The 16,833-nt window shown below is 51.5% G+C and overlaps 1 protein-coding gene across 3 annotated transcripts in view; it reads left to right on the top strand.

Annotated features, from left to right (window-relative positions):
* The first annotated feature begins 2,546 nt into the window (after nucleotides 1–2,546).
* Nucleotides 2,547–16,833, top strand: part of OPHN1 (oligophrenin 1) — a 57,370-nt gene continuing 43,083 nt past the window's right edge. The window contains exon 1 of one of the 3 annotated variants that reach the window (XM_072981194.2): nucleotides 2,547–2,890. In XM_072981194.2, coding sequence (XP_072837295.2) covers nucleotides 2,737–2,890 — 154 coding nt within the window. In that variant the 5' untranslated portion in view covers nucleotides 2,547–2,736. Of the gene's footprint in view, nucleotides 2,895–5,159; nucleotides 6,081–16,833 lie in introns of those variants that run through there. The other 2 variants (XM_072981198.2, XM_078380643.1) reach the window with 2 other exon arrangements.

Here is a 16,833-nt window from a genome sequence, read left to right as displayed (position 1 = left end):
ATGAGCAGTCCTTTCGAGCACGCTTTTGGGAAAGAGGCAATTCATGTCCACCCATTGGCTTCCTCTTTCCACGGCTGGAAAAAAGATCTGTCTTGCCTGATCTGACTGTAAACAAACCGAGGGGGGGGGGGGTTGAAGTTTAGGTTGCTTGCTGTCCCATGACCTCCTGACCCCAGCAAAGATGGAACCATCAATGCCCTAACAAGGAAAGCGGTGAGACTGGGTGAGTCCTTTAAATATAGGCACTGCAAATAATTTTGGAGATGGAAAAGTGATACAAATAGTAAGATCAATAAGATTAGAATGCTCCCGTCTTTTACTCCAGAGAGATCCGAGTGCTAATGAGTTGGGTTCAAGCAACCTTGCAAATGGATTAGCCAACATATTTGCCTGCGCAGTTTGGAACAGAATTTTGGATCCTTTCCTTCACCCCCTTATATACACGGCTGGCCGTTTATGTCCTTCCTGCACCCACTGCTCCTTCTCTCCATCTCTTCAGAGCTCACCACCCTTCCTTGCTCCAGCAACCTCAGGGCCTCCCGAGAGGAAAATCCACATGACCCCAGTGGGGTCCCAACCTTTGAGTCCCCAGACGTTCTTGGACTACAACTCCCAGACGTCTTCACCACTCGCTGGGCCTTGTAGAGCATGAGGAAGGGGGTGGAGGGTTAGAAAAATCCCCCCCCCCAGGACCCTTGCCCAAGGCTCAAGCCTCAAGGAGATGACTTTTGCAAGGCGGATGCTGCCAACTGAGAACCAGAGCGCTGATCATATCAGGTTTCAGCTCAGGAGAAGCAGGCTTGGTGAGTTTTCTCTGTGGACAAAGAACCCAAACAAAACTAAAATAAAAACAAACTGACTTGACACTTTAAAGACTTATCAGATCTATTGTAGCATTTGCTTTCCTGCCAGATAACCTGTTTCCGCAGAAGTGAAACACTCACGCCCAGGTTTATACGCAAGCCTACAGAGGCCTGTATACAAACCGTTCCTTATTTGTGTCCATCATAGTGTAGCCACTCTGAGATTTCGTGTTCTGCGCCTGGACCTGCCTTCTTCACTCGAGTGGCTGAATAGTCCCCTCTGCTGGTCGGAGGAAACAGACAGTAACCCACAAAGGTGCAACTCTGGGATAAATCTGTTTTAAAGCTTCCGTGGGGCTCGTTTTATTTTTGCCACTCATGCAGGAACAGACTAACATGGAGAAGGGAGGCCCGTGACTCAGTGACGTCTCTGCTGTTTTTATTGACCTATAAGGCTACTGCTTTGCTTGGGGGGGGGGGGAAGCACCCAAAGGCAGGGCAAGGCTTACAAACATTGGGGATGACATTTAGGGATGCCCTGGGGGGTGGGAACAACTTTCCTGTCTTTGAGTGGAGGGGAGAGCCGAGGGCTGGGCGGCTGATTCAGAATCCTCAAACTCGCCCACTCCATCCAGGCATGGTGCAGGATGCTTCCCCCTTGCCCGTGGCACACTGAGAGTCACCTGCCAGCCTCCCCCCCCCCCCCCGTCTCCTTGAGCGAATTGAGTGGGGAGGGGGGTGTCGCCATCTTTTTGGCCTCAGGCAGAAAAATGTCTTGGACCAGGGCTAAGAATTGGAGAATTTTATGCTGCTTTAAAGGAGGGTCAGACAAAGTGATGCCGAAAGGGAGGCTCCTGGGCATGGCAACCAAAGGGAATGGAGCTGCCATGTTCAAGCGCAGTCTATCAGCTCTGTGGGTCAGTTGCTGCAGGAGCTGAAGGTGCCGGTGCTTTCTGTGTTGCAGAACATAATGAAGCCACTCTCCCCGCCTTTCCCCTCCTGCCTTAGGAGATGATGCCGGCCGCCGCCCTCCTCGGGGTGCCTTTTCTTTTAAGCCGGGGGTGGGCAGGGGGGGCTGGAGCGCAGCCGTTGGCCAGGGTGCTGAACCCTCCCTCTTTGCCTCCTACCAGGCGAGGGTCTCCTTGAGAGCAGCCAGAGGGAGCCCGTGGGGCTGAGGGGGTCTGGGGCCCTGACCCCCGGGCAGCCATCACCAGAGGGAAGGGCGTCATTTAAAAAAAGAGAAGGGGGCAACTCTGGTGCGCCCCCCCTCCCCGAATCTGCAGTTATACACAGGTGCCTAAACTAACATGTGAGCCGCCTTGGGGGTCCCTGGATTCGAAGACAGCTGCCCTGCAAACGAAAATGGATCAAATGCAAAGACGTGACCGAAAGGGAGCCCCAGGCTCTTTGGGTGGGCTCTTTGGGTGGGGGGCGCGGAAAAGGGGCCGGCGAGCGCGCCTACCTCCCGAGCGGGGCCCCGTGGGTGCGGAGGGCGCCCAGACCCGGGCAAGGGGGCCGATCGCCCGGCCGGGCAGCCAAGGGCGCTCCTCTCCGCCCTCGCTCGCCCCTCGTCCGGCACCCGATCCCGGCGGAGGGCGGCCGCCAGCCAGCCAGCCAGCCAGCCAGCGAGCGAACAAAGGCCGTCGGGGGAGGAGAGGCCGCCGCCTCTTCCTCCTCCTCCTCCTCCTCCTCGGCCCGCCTCCTTCTCCGCCTCTCCATTCAGAGCCGGCGCGGCGGAGCCTGGAGCGCGCCTGGCCGCGGCGCCGGCGCCTCTGGAGGGAGCGCGCAGCAGAAGCAGCCGCAGCAGCAGGAGCAGGAACGGCAGCCGCCGGAGCCACCGCCCGGCTCGCCCCTGGATGCCCGCGCCGCCGCTCGGCCCCCGCCGCCTCCCTCTCCGCCTCCGCCTCCTCCTCCCCGGGCGTCCCTCGCGGCCATGGGGCACCCGGCGCTGGAGTTCAGCGACTGCTACCTGGACAGCCCGGACTTCCGCGAGCGGCTCAAGTGCTACGAGCAGGAGCTGGAGCGCACCGCCAAGTTCCTCAAGGAGGTGATCAAGGACGGGCTCGCCCTCATCGGCGCCCTCAAGAGTGAGTGAGTCCGGCAGCCCTCCAGCCCCCCCACCCCCCGCGGGGGTCTCCCCCCCTCCACCCCCGACGCCGGCTCGCCCTGCTCCCGCATCCCACCGGCGCGCCCCCTTCCACGGAACCGGGACCTTGGGCGGCGTGCAAGACTGGGCCGTTCCGTCGGAGAGACACCTTCTCCCCCCCCCCGCCCCTCCGGCCCCGTTGCACCTTAATTCTAAGACTGAAAGGCAACTGCATGGCTAGTAGTAGAATGAGATGTCTGGGATTGAAAAGTGTGGCCTCGCCTCTCCCCGCCTCCCTTCGCTCCCCCCCCCCCCGAAAGCTCCCTGCAAGGATGCCTGGGCCAAGGCCGAGCTGCTCTCCCCTTGGAGGGGCTGCCGGAGCATCTCAGCCGGAAGGGACGGGCGGGCGGGGAGGGGGCGAGCCGGCGGGCCCGAGAGGGAGAGGCGAGGCCCGGCCGGCCTTTGTCTGAACAGCTGCTTCCTCCACGGACACCCGGAGGGAGGCGGATTTTTCAAACTGATCGCCCCTCCGGCACAGAACGCCCTGGGCTCCGATGCTTGGCATCTCCGGGCTCCCCCCCCCCGCCCCGGGTGTCAAGCTCACTGCCCTGTCCGGCAGGGAGCTTGCCCTCCTCACCCTAAGAGTTGTAAGGGGTGACCAGAGAAGAGGGGGATGGCGGGGGGGGGGAGGGCTCCGTCCTGTGGAATCCTGGGGTCTGTAGTTTGTGCAGGCCCTGAAGAGTCTCTGGGCAGGAGGGCTCACACACTCCTCTGAAGTAGAGCAGAGAATTGCAGGTAGTACAGGAGAGGACAGATGGCCTAGGGTGTAGGATTGAAGGGATTCATCCGGATGCTGGAGATGCCTTCTCCCCCCCCCCCCCCATCTTAGTGGGGTTGCCAGATGGATTTCTGATGGGCCCTCTCGATTTCGCCAGTGCAGGCCAGATTTTAACAAATGCAAGGGAAGCCCGCCTGGCTTCTAAAAAGCTGCCACCTTTCCCTCGTGTCCAATGAGAATGCCGAGGGAGGGTGGAAACGGAGGCATGTCATTTGGGTAGACCAAATTCTGTGTGTGATCTGTCATGGGGGGGGGCAGCTTCAAACATCAGAGATTCCCTCCAGGGAGGTGAGGACCTCTCAAGAAAATTCATGCTTTTATTTGAACACATGACATGCCACATGAGTCTCTGGCTCTGCCAGTCCACACGTCTGGTGGCTCTCTGGCCTCTGGAGAGGTGATGGACTGAATTAAATATAAGTTCTACGTATTTTTTTTCCCCTTGAGGCTCTCAAAACGCCTTGCAGTAAAAAGCAATCAGAGGAAACGAGATCCTCTGCAAACACACCCAGTTTTGTCAATTAAATCTTCACGCGCTGAAGGGGAAAGGGGCCCGAGACTTTCATCCACCCTTCTGAGTTGATGGACTTGGGACTGGAAGGCTGTGTGAATGTTAAGAGTTGCCTTGCTATGGAATATATTTTCCCCCAGTGCCCTTTATATGTTGAGCTGAAGGAGTGGGAGGAAGATGTAGTCATGCTTCTCTGCCTGAGTAATATAATCTGTTTTTCTTTATACGGAAGATTTCTCATGTGGAATAAACCAGAAAATAATCTCTGCTGCCAACAGCAGGGAATGAGCCTTAGATAGGATTCAGGTGTCAGTATACGTGCAAATGTGGATTTTAAAGGCTCCCCTTGTCTGTCAGTGACTCATAAGGGGCCTGATGGGCCCTGGGAGGACCCACGGGAAATTTCCTGCCCGGCTGGGTTGCTTCATTTCTCTGTGTGACCCTTTCATTGGTCAGGGGATGATGGTTTGTGTGGCTTTACAACCTGAGACCGGGCTCCCTGGAGGTTCCCTGACCGGCTGGGCTTTTGCCGTGGATCCAGGCGGCACGAAAGCAAGCCCTCCGACGGAGTCGCCCACCGGAGAATCCTTTCTCAGCCTTCCCTGGTCCCAGCCCTGCTCTGCTCTTTTCTTCTAGCGTGCAGGCAGAGTTGTGTGACTTGTGTGTTTGCAAGGCAGAGTTGTGTGACTGGTGTGTTTGCAAGGCAGAGTTGTGTGACTAGTGTGTTTGCAAGGCAGAGTTGTGTGACTGGTGTGTACCCAAACCAAGCACCAACCTGTTTGCTGCGTAAGCAGTCGGGGCAGGCACAAGGTTTCTGCGGTTGTTTGTAAACTGGTCTGCTTTGTTCTTTAAAATCATGATATTGTTTTGCTGGGCCTCGTTATTTAAAGAAAACTGTGGTGTGTACAGTTACCCGGGGTAAATTTCATGGAGATGGTAGGACTTGCTTCAGAATAAATGCCCAAAGGCTGCTAGCTTTTGAGCAGGAGCGCCACCTGCTCTGGCCCTCTTTAGAGCCTCTGAGGTGCCTGGAAGGGGTGAGGCTGCCTTCTCTGGGGTCTCGGCTTGGATGTTCTTGCAGCGCAGCTCCCAGAAGCCTTCACCAACCACTGTGCTGGCAAAGGATTCTGGGAGTTGCAGTCCAAGAACATCTGGGTGACCCAAGGTGGGAAACAGTGGTCTAGCATCTTCCTGAGGCTCTTACATGTGCAGAGTGTCTTTTGTGGAGAAACCATGCAACACACACACATACCTGGATGCACTTTATCCCTTTTACCTGTAGGGATGGGAGGCTATCAGGGAAGCACATCATCCTTCCACCATGAACTGAGTGAGCTTGTGTGTGTGCTGGATGTATCTGGCTTGGTGGGAACTGATCAAGTGTTCATTTTGGATGGATCCAGCCCTTGTTGCGGTCTTGTGTTGGTGGCCACCATCTAAACCCTTTCTCCGTGGTTTGGAGCCGTGTTCCAGTTGGGCAGGCTGTCAGCTGCTGATCACAACATGATGCTCTTCCCAAGTGCTCTCACTGTGGTGCGCTGCCACCAGATAGGAAAGGGGTGGCGTGTTTATTTAAAGCCAGGAAGGCTGCCTCATGAGAGAGCGGAACCACAGACATGCGGTTGACCTAAGATTAGGAGATCTGGAAGCACCAGCTGTTCGCTCCCCGACTCCTCTCGCTTGTCCAGAAAGAGCCCCCACTGAGTGTTGGGTTTGGAGATCTTCCAGTGTGCTGTTTGGATGATCTCTGCTGGGTGTCCATTAATGCAGCTCCTTCGTCCTGTGTTCTGCCAGCGCCTCCCTTGAACTTTCCCAGCGGAGGAAGTGGCATGTTCCAGGGAAGTAAGTGTTGGCTCCGATCCTTGGTTGCCTGCATGCCAAAGCCTGATGCTGCCTCCTTTGGCAGAGGCAGGCTTTCTGGCCCCTTGCACTCATTTGCCAGGATTGGGCCTAACCGACCTGTATGTTGCATGGTCTCTGGCACCTCCTACCAACCAGTTCTGGTAAATACACCCTGGAAATACGTATGAATAAGTATTTCTGGGATTTTTTATTTTGCATTTTCAGGCAGTGGATAAATGAATAATCGGATACTGATCCCACAGATGGGGGGGGGGTTGTCCTACTGAATGTCACCACTGTACAGCAGTCACTGGTTGTCTTGACAAAGCTGTTTGTGGTCTTTCCTCCAAGAGACCCAGCCTGAACATGCATGATGGTTGTCGGCTTTTCCTCCCTATATATGCTACCATAATGATTGTAACCAGAGACACGACTCACTGTTATGGTACATGGTGCTTTGCTTTCTGAGTAGTTCAGCACGGTGCGTGTGGCATTGGCCCACACAAGGAAGAAGCAGACGTTACAGGGAGGGGGGCTTGGGTAGGCGTGCCTGGTGGCAGTTTGGGTTCACAGTCTCCCTGTTTTCTACACCTTTCTGCCTGGAGAAAAGTGCTGGAGGCATCAGGAGAGGTAGATGTGTACCCTTCCTGCTGCCATTTTGTTTTCTGCCTCTAAATTTCATTGCGTTGCGTTGAAGCCCCCGTTGCCTTCTCCTAATCACAGCTCTGCTTGGTCCTACAGATCATCAGGCCAGGCCTTCTGAATCCCTCCGTGCTCCTCAGCCAGTTGCCTCCCTTTCAGAATTGAATTTGTTGATTATCCTCTTCTTGATCGCTGGTCATTGTGTCTCTTCCTTTTGCTGTTTTTTTTTCTCCTCTCCCCCTGCTTCCTCGAGGTTTTGATTTCTCACCAGGCTCCCCTCTCCCGCCTTCCTTGGCGACATTGCCCTGGCCGGTCCAGCTTCTCAGCCTGCCACCCCCCCTCCTTCTCCGTTTGTGCCAAGAGTCCGTGGCTCTTCCTGTCTCTTCGGGCAGGGCCTGTGGTTCACCTTGCCAAGTTGGCTTTTCTCTCATTTTGTTCTGTCAACGTTCTTTTCCTGAGCAGTTGGAATACTTGTGAATATTCATGACTTCATAGATCCCCCGGCATTGATGAGGGAGGCCTCGTAAAAGATATTGACACTCATATAATGAGGGTATGCAAATAAGGGGATGCAGCCTAAGTACCTCTCTGTCTCTGCTGTGTGAAGAGCACACATTCCCCCCCCCCCAAACATTAGCCCAGCCTGAAGCAGGCATCTGTCTCCCGCTTTTCCCTCTGGAATGTGTCCCACTTCTGCTGTACAAAGGCAGCTATAGTTCGGAGCTGGCTTGGGGTGCATTAATGAAGTTGTTTGTGGAATTCGTCCTGCTGGATGCTCAGGGAAACTTTCTGTCTCCTAGAGACACTCCCCCCCCCCAAAAGTAACTTCTTGGTATGTTCAAGTCACTTGGATTCCTGCTAAGAGCCAGAATAAATTGGCACCTTTGATTAGGCTGCTCAGACCTGTGAGGGGAACTGTTTTGCATCCAGGCGCTTGGCAGCTGTGCCAAGGCGGTCCCTCCAGTCACAGAGTCGGACGCCCTGAACATTCTCCTAAGAGCCCTGTAGAACTTCATAGACCTCTAGAGGGAAAAAAAAATCAGAAGCCTGTGTTGCACACAGCTGGCATTTGTCTCAGTTAAGCCTTAATAACCTTACAACGACAGAGCTGAAAGGAGACCCCCTGGATCATCGGGTCCAGCCCGAGGAGGTACAGTGGGGGAATTGAACTCCCAATGTCTGGCTCCACAGCTAGAGGCCTAAGCCACTGGGTTAATTCCAGAACTAAATCAGACAGCCATTTCCAATCATACTGAAATTCATCTGAGTAGCAAAGCATAGGTCTTTGTGCGAATCCAGGCAACATCAGCTGGTCTCGTTGTGCAAGCTTTCTTGATCGCCATTGCTTTTACGTCCCATACATGTCGTAATTGACCAGATAGGCGGGATATAATTGGAATTAATAAACAAACAAACAAACAAACAAATAAATACACACAAAAAGAGGTCGAAAACATCTAGAGGTCTGACAGCTATGGAAAACTCTAGGCATAAATGTTTAGAAATATACGTGAACTCTAAACTTAGCTTGCAAGCGAATACTGAAGTCAGAACCGAAGTCTTTTGGAGAGCCAGTTCGCTGGGCTGCCATTGGCACGAGACTCTCCCAGCCGCACTTGCTGTTGGAAAGGAACACTATGGCTCAGAGGCAAAAACTCCCCCCCCCCCAATGCTTATCTTCTCTGTCAGCCGAAGAGAGCCCGCTGGTCTTGAATGCAGACCTGAGTTCTCGGAGAGGGTGTTTAAAAATAACAAGCCACCCTTTCCAGTAAATACCCAGAGTCTAGAAAAAAGCATGCTGTGGCCTTGTGCTGTGCCTTTAATGACATGAGCCTATTTCTGTCCACGCACGCGATCTCACTGTCTTGGCTCTGTATTGTGTGCCTGGCCATTGGAAGGGTCCTGGAAGCTTTCTAGGCTTCCTGCTTGCCATGAGGATGCTGCCAGCTGAGATCCTTCCATGTGCTGGCTCTTCATTGGGCAGTGGGCCTGCTTTTTGTGCAGCCGCTCGCTTCTTAGACCAGGGATGCTTCTTAGACCACCAATGCACACCTTTCCTTTTTGACCGCCTGTCCTGGCTTGGAGGTTGAGAGTGCCCTGACCAGGTGATCAAATAAATGGTTTCTGGAGAGAATGATCTGAACGGGTTTCCATCATAGCGTGAAACTTGTCTCTTCTTCCTCCCATGTAAGCAGCTCCTGAACAGAAACAAGGGTCCTGTTGCCTGTCGGAGCATCTTTCTCCAAGATAGTCTACTCACATCACCAGATCCTTCCAGGCAATGTTCCTTCATCCTGAAGGAGGCCAGGAAAGCATCAACGAGAAGCTGGGCCTTCTCGGTGGTGGCACCAGCCTTGTGGAACTGGCTCCCGGTTGAGCTGCGTCTGCTCCCCCCCCCCCCGTCCACCTTGGAGAGATGCTGCTCTCCAGAGGGGCCTTGGAAAGCTTGCATTCTCCTTCGCCTTGCGCCCTGCTGTTTTATTATGGAAACGTTGCTCCCTCGTGGGATTGTTAGTCAATTCGATTTGTCCTTTATCTTTTGATTTTCACTGTTGCTTTTTTTGTTGTTGTTATTGTTTGCCTGATTTCATTGTCCAGTGCTCAGAATAGTGCATCGTATGAATGGGGTGGTATACAGAACAATGAAACAAAGAAACAAACCAGCTTTAAGTTCTTCCTGTTGCCACTTTGTATCGCTGCTTATACTTTTACGAAACAGGGCAAATCCTTGAGTGCTGACTCTGTGCGACGGTCACAGCAAGAGCTTCTCTCAGTGTGTAACTTAAGTCACTCTGTTGTGTGATGGGTCTTTAGGACATAAGCATGGGAGTCATGGGAGTTCAGTTCGTGTAGCCAGATGCTCGGTCCTGGTTGTGTACTTGAAAGCAAAGCAGAGATCCTTGGAGTGTTGAATCCTGCTTGCTTTCCTCCTGGTCCATTTCTCAAAATGTGACTCATCTTGTTCAGAAGAAGACTCCGGCCGGCCCAGGGCTGGCAGGTCCCTTGGGCAGCTGCTAAGCAGGCCAGCAAGGGTGTTTCAGAGAGAGCTCTTAGGCCCAGATGTGCTTGGAGGCGCTTAGATTGAACAGATCCAAAACCCGCCCAGGTTGCTGTAGATCTAAAACAGATGTTTGATTTTCAACAACGACAAAACCAAGAGGATTGGCCAAGGAAGGCTTTAAAAGAAAAGGGCCACGGATGCCGTCATAGCCATGGGCTTTGGTATTCCCTTTTTGGGTGAGTCATCTTGTGACTTTCACCTGTCACCATAATTGTTTCTCTGCCTCCTTCCGACCTGTCAGCTGTGCCTTCAGCAGCTTGGCATCGGAAGACCTCACCAGCCTTCCTCTCTCTTGTGAGATCGGGAAAATGCCATAGATCAGTGGCAGGAGAAGAAAGCTGTCCATCTGTGGTCCAGTGGGTAGCAAATGAGGACCTCAGGTGCCCGATCGTATACTTAACTGGGTCTCAGGATGTCTGATGAGTTGCTTGTGAATGTGTGAATGGGTTCTGTTGGAAAGTATGGCATTTTAGAGGGTGTGACGCTTTACAGCTATGTTGCAGTGGATAGCTGTGCATAACCGTTAGACAAGGGCTGAGTCTTAGGACCGTGCCCAGCGCCGTAGCATGATTTTTAGCCATAGCCACCCCACATCCTTCAATTAGCTTAACTGCTGCTCTTCTGTAATGGACCAAACCTAAGGCAGTACGATCCTTTTAAATCAATAACAGAAACCTCCCTTATTTGTTGAGATCCGTGTGAAAATGCACCAATTTATGGGTGATTTTCTGTAACATATGTTAACCATAAATTTTATTAAAAAATATAACATCAGTTCTAGATTGCGGTAACCTACAACCCGCTACCCCATTGATGGGGGACCTAATGTCCCTTCCCCCATACGAGGGGTGGGGTTTCAGCTCCCATCAGACCTCAGCAGCCTGGCCTGGAGTGTGGCATGCGGGGAGAGGCAGTCCAGTAGCATCTGCAGAGTTACAGATTTTGCTTCCTTTCCTTAGTCGTTTCTGCTCAAAGTATTTAACGGAGAAGCAAAGTAAACATGATGCTCTCTCCTTTGTACACAGTGAGTGGTTTCATAACCTTCCTGCTGCACATCCAGGATCTAGATGACAGACTGTATAATTGTTTTTACCTCCTGTGTGTGTCTACTGGGAGGCAGGATGGATGGTGGATCTACAGCATATATGTGCTGCCAGTAGATGCAGTGAAACATGTTCTTAGACCTTCTGGATGTTCCAGAAATTGGTCGATTCTTTGCTTCTTTTTCCAAGCTTTGTGCTTGAACATTAATGGTTCAAGTCCTTTGAGACAAAATGAGTGTGAGTATTCCTGGATCCAAGACGGTGTGATCTTTTGTGGCTCAGCGTTGGAGCTGAAGTGATGCTTTGGTTGACTTGAGAGAAGATCCCACCAGGGCAAGCTATTTAGCCTCCAGCGCTAAATAGATCCCAGAAGAAAGGACCGCTTATTTCATTGAGGAAATCTGGGGAAACAGATTTTTTAAAAAGAAAAATCTCCTGTAAAAGTGGCCCCCAACACCTCTGGGTATTCTTGGACTGCAACTCCCAGGAATCCTGGCCAGCACAGCTGGTGGGGGAGGCTTCCAGGAACATCTGGGTGACCCAAGGTCCTGCAAGACTTCATCCTCACTTGAGATGACGAGGCTAAATATTTAAAATTCTAAATAAGATTGAAATGAGCATTTGGAGTTCTGTAGGAGAGAGGGGAGGGGAGGAACTGCCCCGGACTAGGGGTGTAGTGGGTGGGGAGCCTCGTTAAGCACCCCCCTCTGGTCACTCTCCAGTTGCTACCCCAGAAGTGGCTTCTTGTGTTCAAAAAGGGTGTTTCGAAAATACAGCGTGCACAGGCACGCAACCTCTGGTTTTGTCTTTGGCTCCCACCAAGTCTCCTTTGTACAACGTTCTGGAAAAGTTTTATTGGACTGCCCAGAACAGGTTTCAGGAATGGGCCAAGAAGCAGCTCCCTCTCCTGAGGAAGTTCAGGCTTGAATTGATCTAGGACCCACTTGTTTGCCTTCCTGGATATCCAGGATCTTTGCAAAGCTCTCTTCCGGCACTGCATTTGGAGTCTGGCATGACTCCATAAATGGATGGAAAACAATCTCTCTCTCTCTCTCTCTCTCTCTCTCTCTCTCTCCACACACTTCTGGCCCCTTGTCTTCATCTCTGGGTTACTACTTGTGGAGTTCTTTGGCAACGTTGCAGAACTCTGACTCCTTAATTTCCCATGTGGGCTGCACCGTAGAGGGGCGTCCCTTGGATGGGGCGTTTGGAGGAGCGGGGGAGGGGGATGATGGCTTCACATCATGGGCGAGCGGCTTCTTGGCTTCTTAGAACTGGCAGAGGCTCCATTGCCAGCTGTTTCTGAACCTGGCCGGACGAACGCCAGCTGTTCCGGGCTTTGGGGCAGGGCATCGCTGTGAACTGTTGTCTGTGGAGGGAGCTCGGAGCATGCTGGGAAACGTTTTGCTGCTGCGGGCGGGCTGGGCTGCCTTGTGACTTCGGCGTGTGTTTGTTTTGTGCTTTACAGCCCTGTGGTGAGCATGGAAAAAACAGGAGAGTGGAGCCTTTGGCGCACATGCCCCCCCCTTTCCCTTCCCCAGAAAGCCCCAGCTGGGGGTGCCATTTGACACTTGCACGGGTGGAGTTTTTGCAAGTCCAGACGGTTGGGCAAGAATTGGAAGTGTGGCTTTTGCTAAGCTGGCTCTTTCTTTCTTTCTGACTTTCTTTTCCCTGGTGTACAGAAGGGGAGGCGGGGTGGGGGTGGGGGGCGAAGAGGGAGCTGTGCCCTGGGAATGACAGAGCCGAGCCTGCTGGAAGAAACTCTCCGAGTTCCCTGTTTGGCCTGCAGCGATCCATCTGGCTTCCTGCCCCGCTTGTCCTGCCCGGAGTTCTCGAGGGGGAAATTCTCCAAGTGGAAAAGTTTCTCCCCCCTCCCTCCAGCAGCCTCAAGGAGGAGCGGCCCCTTGCTTGGGTGCATTGCGGAGAGGCCCGGAGAGGATCCCGCCTGGAATTTGGCAGGTTCCCTTCTGTTGTCAGTTGGACTGGCTGCTTTTGGAGTTGACTCTCTCGTCGACGCCCTGCTCCTTTGCAGGCTGGTGTCTGCCCCGAATGATGAGATGTCCGAGTGGTACCTTGCTAAACATATTCAGGATACACTTCTGTGCTTCCAGCCCAAACAGGACCTCGGCCCCACGTGTGGGGCTTTGCAGTGGGACCACCCGTGTCCCTGAAAGCCAGGCTTTGTTGGGAAGATGTCGGAGCCCCTTCTGGAAAAGCCAGCGTGGTTGGGTGGGCACCTTGTTGAACTAGGGCTCGGATCTCTGCTCAGCCATAGAAACTTTTTGTGGGTTGCGGTGGGGAACGCCCTTAAAAGATATCACACCTCTCCGAAGTCCTTTTGGGGGGGTCACCATAATCTGGAAGCCACTTTGCAGCACAGGACAATGGCAACAGCAAGAGGCCCTGGTGGTTTTCACCTGTAGGATGGAAGGCCCATCCCCGGTATGTCAAAAAATAAAGCCGCTCCGACCCAGTAAAGCAAAAATGGATCAATGGCAAACGGTTGAAGTCCACACTGCATGAAGAGAGATGCTCTCAAAAGCTTCAGCAAACAGCCTTGTTTTGAGCATCCTCTTGAACACTGTGAGGGAGGAGGCCAGGTGCCGCTCCACTAGGAGCTCCTTCTCAAGGAATAGAGCCCACAACTGAGAAGGCCCCGTTTCTAGTTTCTAGGGTCCCCTGGCCTCCCTTGGGGTAGCAACTTGGAGGCACATAGCCTGGGAGGTTTGAGTGACATGGCTGGATGTCAAGTATCGTTTTCTCTAGGGGGTGTCTCAGTGTGTCGAGAGACAAGTATTCATTTTTTGGGGGTAGAAAAAAAGGGAAAACCTGTGATTGTTTTGGGCTTCCTTGGTATTAACCCTGGCATTTGGGCGTCTTCCACCTGTTTCTTCAGAGTGCATGCTCTCTTCTTGCATTGCTGATGACTGCCGAGGCTGGGCATCAGCAACCTTAGGGGTGGGAAGAGAGAGTTAATTCTGACTCAAATCAAGCCTTCCCCATTGCTTTACAAAATAACATTTGCAGTTGTAGTCAGTCAATGCTTCTTGCAAAGAGGTGAGGTCAAGAATGTCCTTAAAATAGTCCGGCTTCCTAAGTCATTAAAGCCTAGACATTCTAGTAGCAAAAATGGCCTTAGCTTTACTGCACTGATTCAATGTCCGGGCTTGGGAGCTTATCCCAAACGAAGTCCTTATATCTTTGCATTTGGAGGGTAACGAGAATGGGCTAATTGTGTTCACAGGCATGTGGTCTTCTTAGGAAGTCCATAAGAACTATGCCTGGAATTCAGAAAACTTTGATGCAAGCCCTCGCCTTCTTTTCCATGAGACAACTCTGGACGCATTCCACTCTCTGCGGAGTCCCGTAGTATTTTCCAAGAGGCTGGACGGCTTAGTCTTTTAGAATTAACCTTCCTGTTCCTTTGTCAAACAAAAGTTATTTTACAAATCTCTGCCTGCTGTATGTATGAAACTCTGGTTTCAAAGCACTGTAAACAATGGTGACAGTATGTCAGTCTTAAAACATGGCAAAGCTTCTTTCCCGTCCCCAGGGGCGTTCTAAGCAGAAGTCAGACAACAGTGCGCTTAGAAACATCAAGACGGTGTTAGTTTTGCTCCACAGAGGTGAATCAAAATGTAATTCTTGGAGTGGTGGAAGAGACATCACCCAAAGGGGACTGGTCTATGTCTTTAGTGTCTTGTATATAAAGCACTTGTTTCTGCCTTGTTGATGTACTGCCTGCGGAACTCTTTGCGATGATGATGGAGCCTCTTTTGCGCCACCCAGATTTTGTCGTGCGTAAAGCACACTGCAAGGCAAAAGTACCACTTATCACAGGAACCAGTTTGTTGTCTGCTGTTGTTGTTCTGCATGAATCGAATGGGCATCCTGGAACATAGTTAAGGATCTTTAGACCTCCACTTGTTCTATGACAAGTTTAGCTTGCCAGTTGCCTCAGGAAAGGCGCCTCTCATGTTTCTTTCACTTCCATTCCCATCGTCCCCAGCTAGTGGGACCTCACTAGGCATTAAGTGTGGTCGCGGGAGATGAACCCTCCCACCCTCATTTAGTGCTACAGTGTGTTTTCATTGCGCTTTTGTGTTCATTAAAGTTTGGGTTGGCTTTTTCCTGCCCTCGGTCTCTCTAATGAAGAATTGGCACAGATCTGTGAAGTTTTCCAAACAATGACTTAAATGTTTAAAAGAATAAACATTTACCTCTCAACTAGTTTTTAAAAAGTTCTTTTTCCATTTTCCTTTGTGTCTTATTTCCAAAGGGGAGCCAACTTTTAGAAGTTATGTATTTGGATGCTGGCAAAGTTTTGTCCTCAGGCTTACACATCCCGCTGAGTGCGAAAAAACAAAGAATGCGTCTGATGGTCAAGAACACTTCTTCCCTTTGAAAGGAAAAGGCTAAAGATGTCGGCGTGGCTTTGGTGATCTGGTTTCCTGCCTAACATGTTCACCGGGGTGGGGGGGAAGGAAGGGGGGAAGCATTCTGAGTTTTCTACTGTTGCCTAGGGACCACTCGGGTTCTGCATCATTTTTTAAGCTTTCATGAAACATTGTTTGTATTTTGTGCACGTTTTTCCAAATACGTGCATTTTTGGAACCGTTTTAAAAGGTGTGCAGTTTAAAGTGCTTTTTCTGTGGTGTAAAGCAGTGATACTTCCTGTTACAAACCCTTGTTGGATAAATCTCCAAGGGGCAGCTGTGTTAGTCCATTGCAATAAAAGCATCAGCAAGGCTTGTGACACCTTCAGAAGACTTGTTGTTGTTGTTGTTGTTGTTGTTGTTGTTGTTGTTGTTGTTGTTGTTGTTGTTGTGATGTGCCATCAAGGTGGAACCGACTTATAGCAACCCAATAGGGCCTTTAAGATAAGTGAGATATTTAAGGAGTGGCTTTACTAGTTCCCCAGTCACTTTCTGTGTCAGAGCAGGGATTCAAACCCTTGCCGTCTGAGTCCTAGTCCATTGCTCTATCCACCATACCATATTGGGTATCCTGTAAAAGACTAAGAAGCTTTATTTGACAAGAAGTGTTCATAAACCTGGGTCTATTTCATACAACACAGGGTTTCTTTCCTTCCTGCCTTCCCTGCCTGCCTGCCTGCCTGCTAACTTGGTTGCAAACTTCTGAAGAGCACAGATTTCAACTCTTGGCTGAATTCCAGCTCGGACTGGTTTTCCTTGAAAGGCAGAGTGATTAAATATCTTAATCTGTGTCTTGGTGGTCTGAAGATGAAGGCTGACTAAATACTTTTGAAGCTAAGGTTTCTTTCCAAAACCCCATTCCCTTCACGTCTCCTTTGATAGAGAATAGCTTTAAGAGAGACTTGGGTGGCTTTTTGAAGGTCTAACAACCAGGCTGGAACACCAGCCTCCTTATTTTGTTGGCCAACGGTCTTGACGAAACGGAGTCGCTGAGGGCATCGCTCTTCAAGTTAGCTCTTCATGTCGCTTGACCTCTTTTCTCATCCCTGTGCTGTAATCGGTTCCGAAAGAATCATGCAGTGGGATATGCCCAGGATGAGAAATAGAGTTTCTATCCAATATGAGCCTTAAAGGAAAGAAGAATGAGCCCTTTGTGGGGGCTTCCGACTCAACTGATGGCATAAGGAGCTTCTTTGTGAATGAGGTCGACTCACACATGTTGCCGTTGATGGGAGCCTGGCCTACTTTGGCCGTCTCTATCGGTCCCTGTAGAATTGGCCCCCTGCGTGGATTGTGTAATGGGCGTGTTATTTCCTCCGTGTTATTTCTTAGAGGTGCAGCATTTGGCCCCTCTTAATGGATTTTTGTAGACACGCCATATCTCCCTGTTCATCATGTATTAATTTGGTTGTGAGCAATGAAAGAGGGAATCGGAAAAGCCCCAAAGAGTCTTGTGACAGGTGTTATTTGGCACAAGCTTTTGTGAAGGACGTTCCCCTTGTTCAGATGCCCAGGGAGCAGGATTCAAGCCACAGGCAAGGGGCGATGCTCCTAGGGGTGACATGGGATCC

The sequence above is a fragment of the Pogona vitticeps genome, chromosome 11 (assembly GCF_051106095.1).
Source record: "Pogona vitticeps strain Pit_001003342236 chromosome 11, PviZW2.1, whole genome shotgun sequence".
NCBI classification, from domain to species: Eukaryota; Metazoa; Chordata; class Lepidosauria; order Squamata; family Agamidae; genus Pogona; species Pogona vitticeps.
This window is presented reverse-complemented; position numbering and strand designations above follow the sequence as displayed.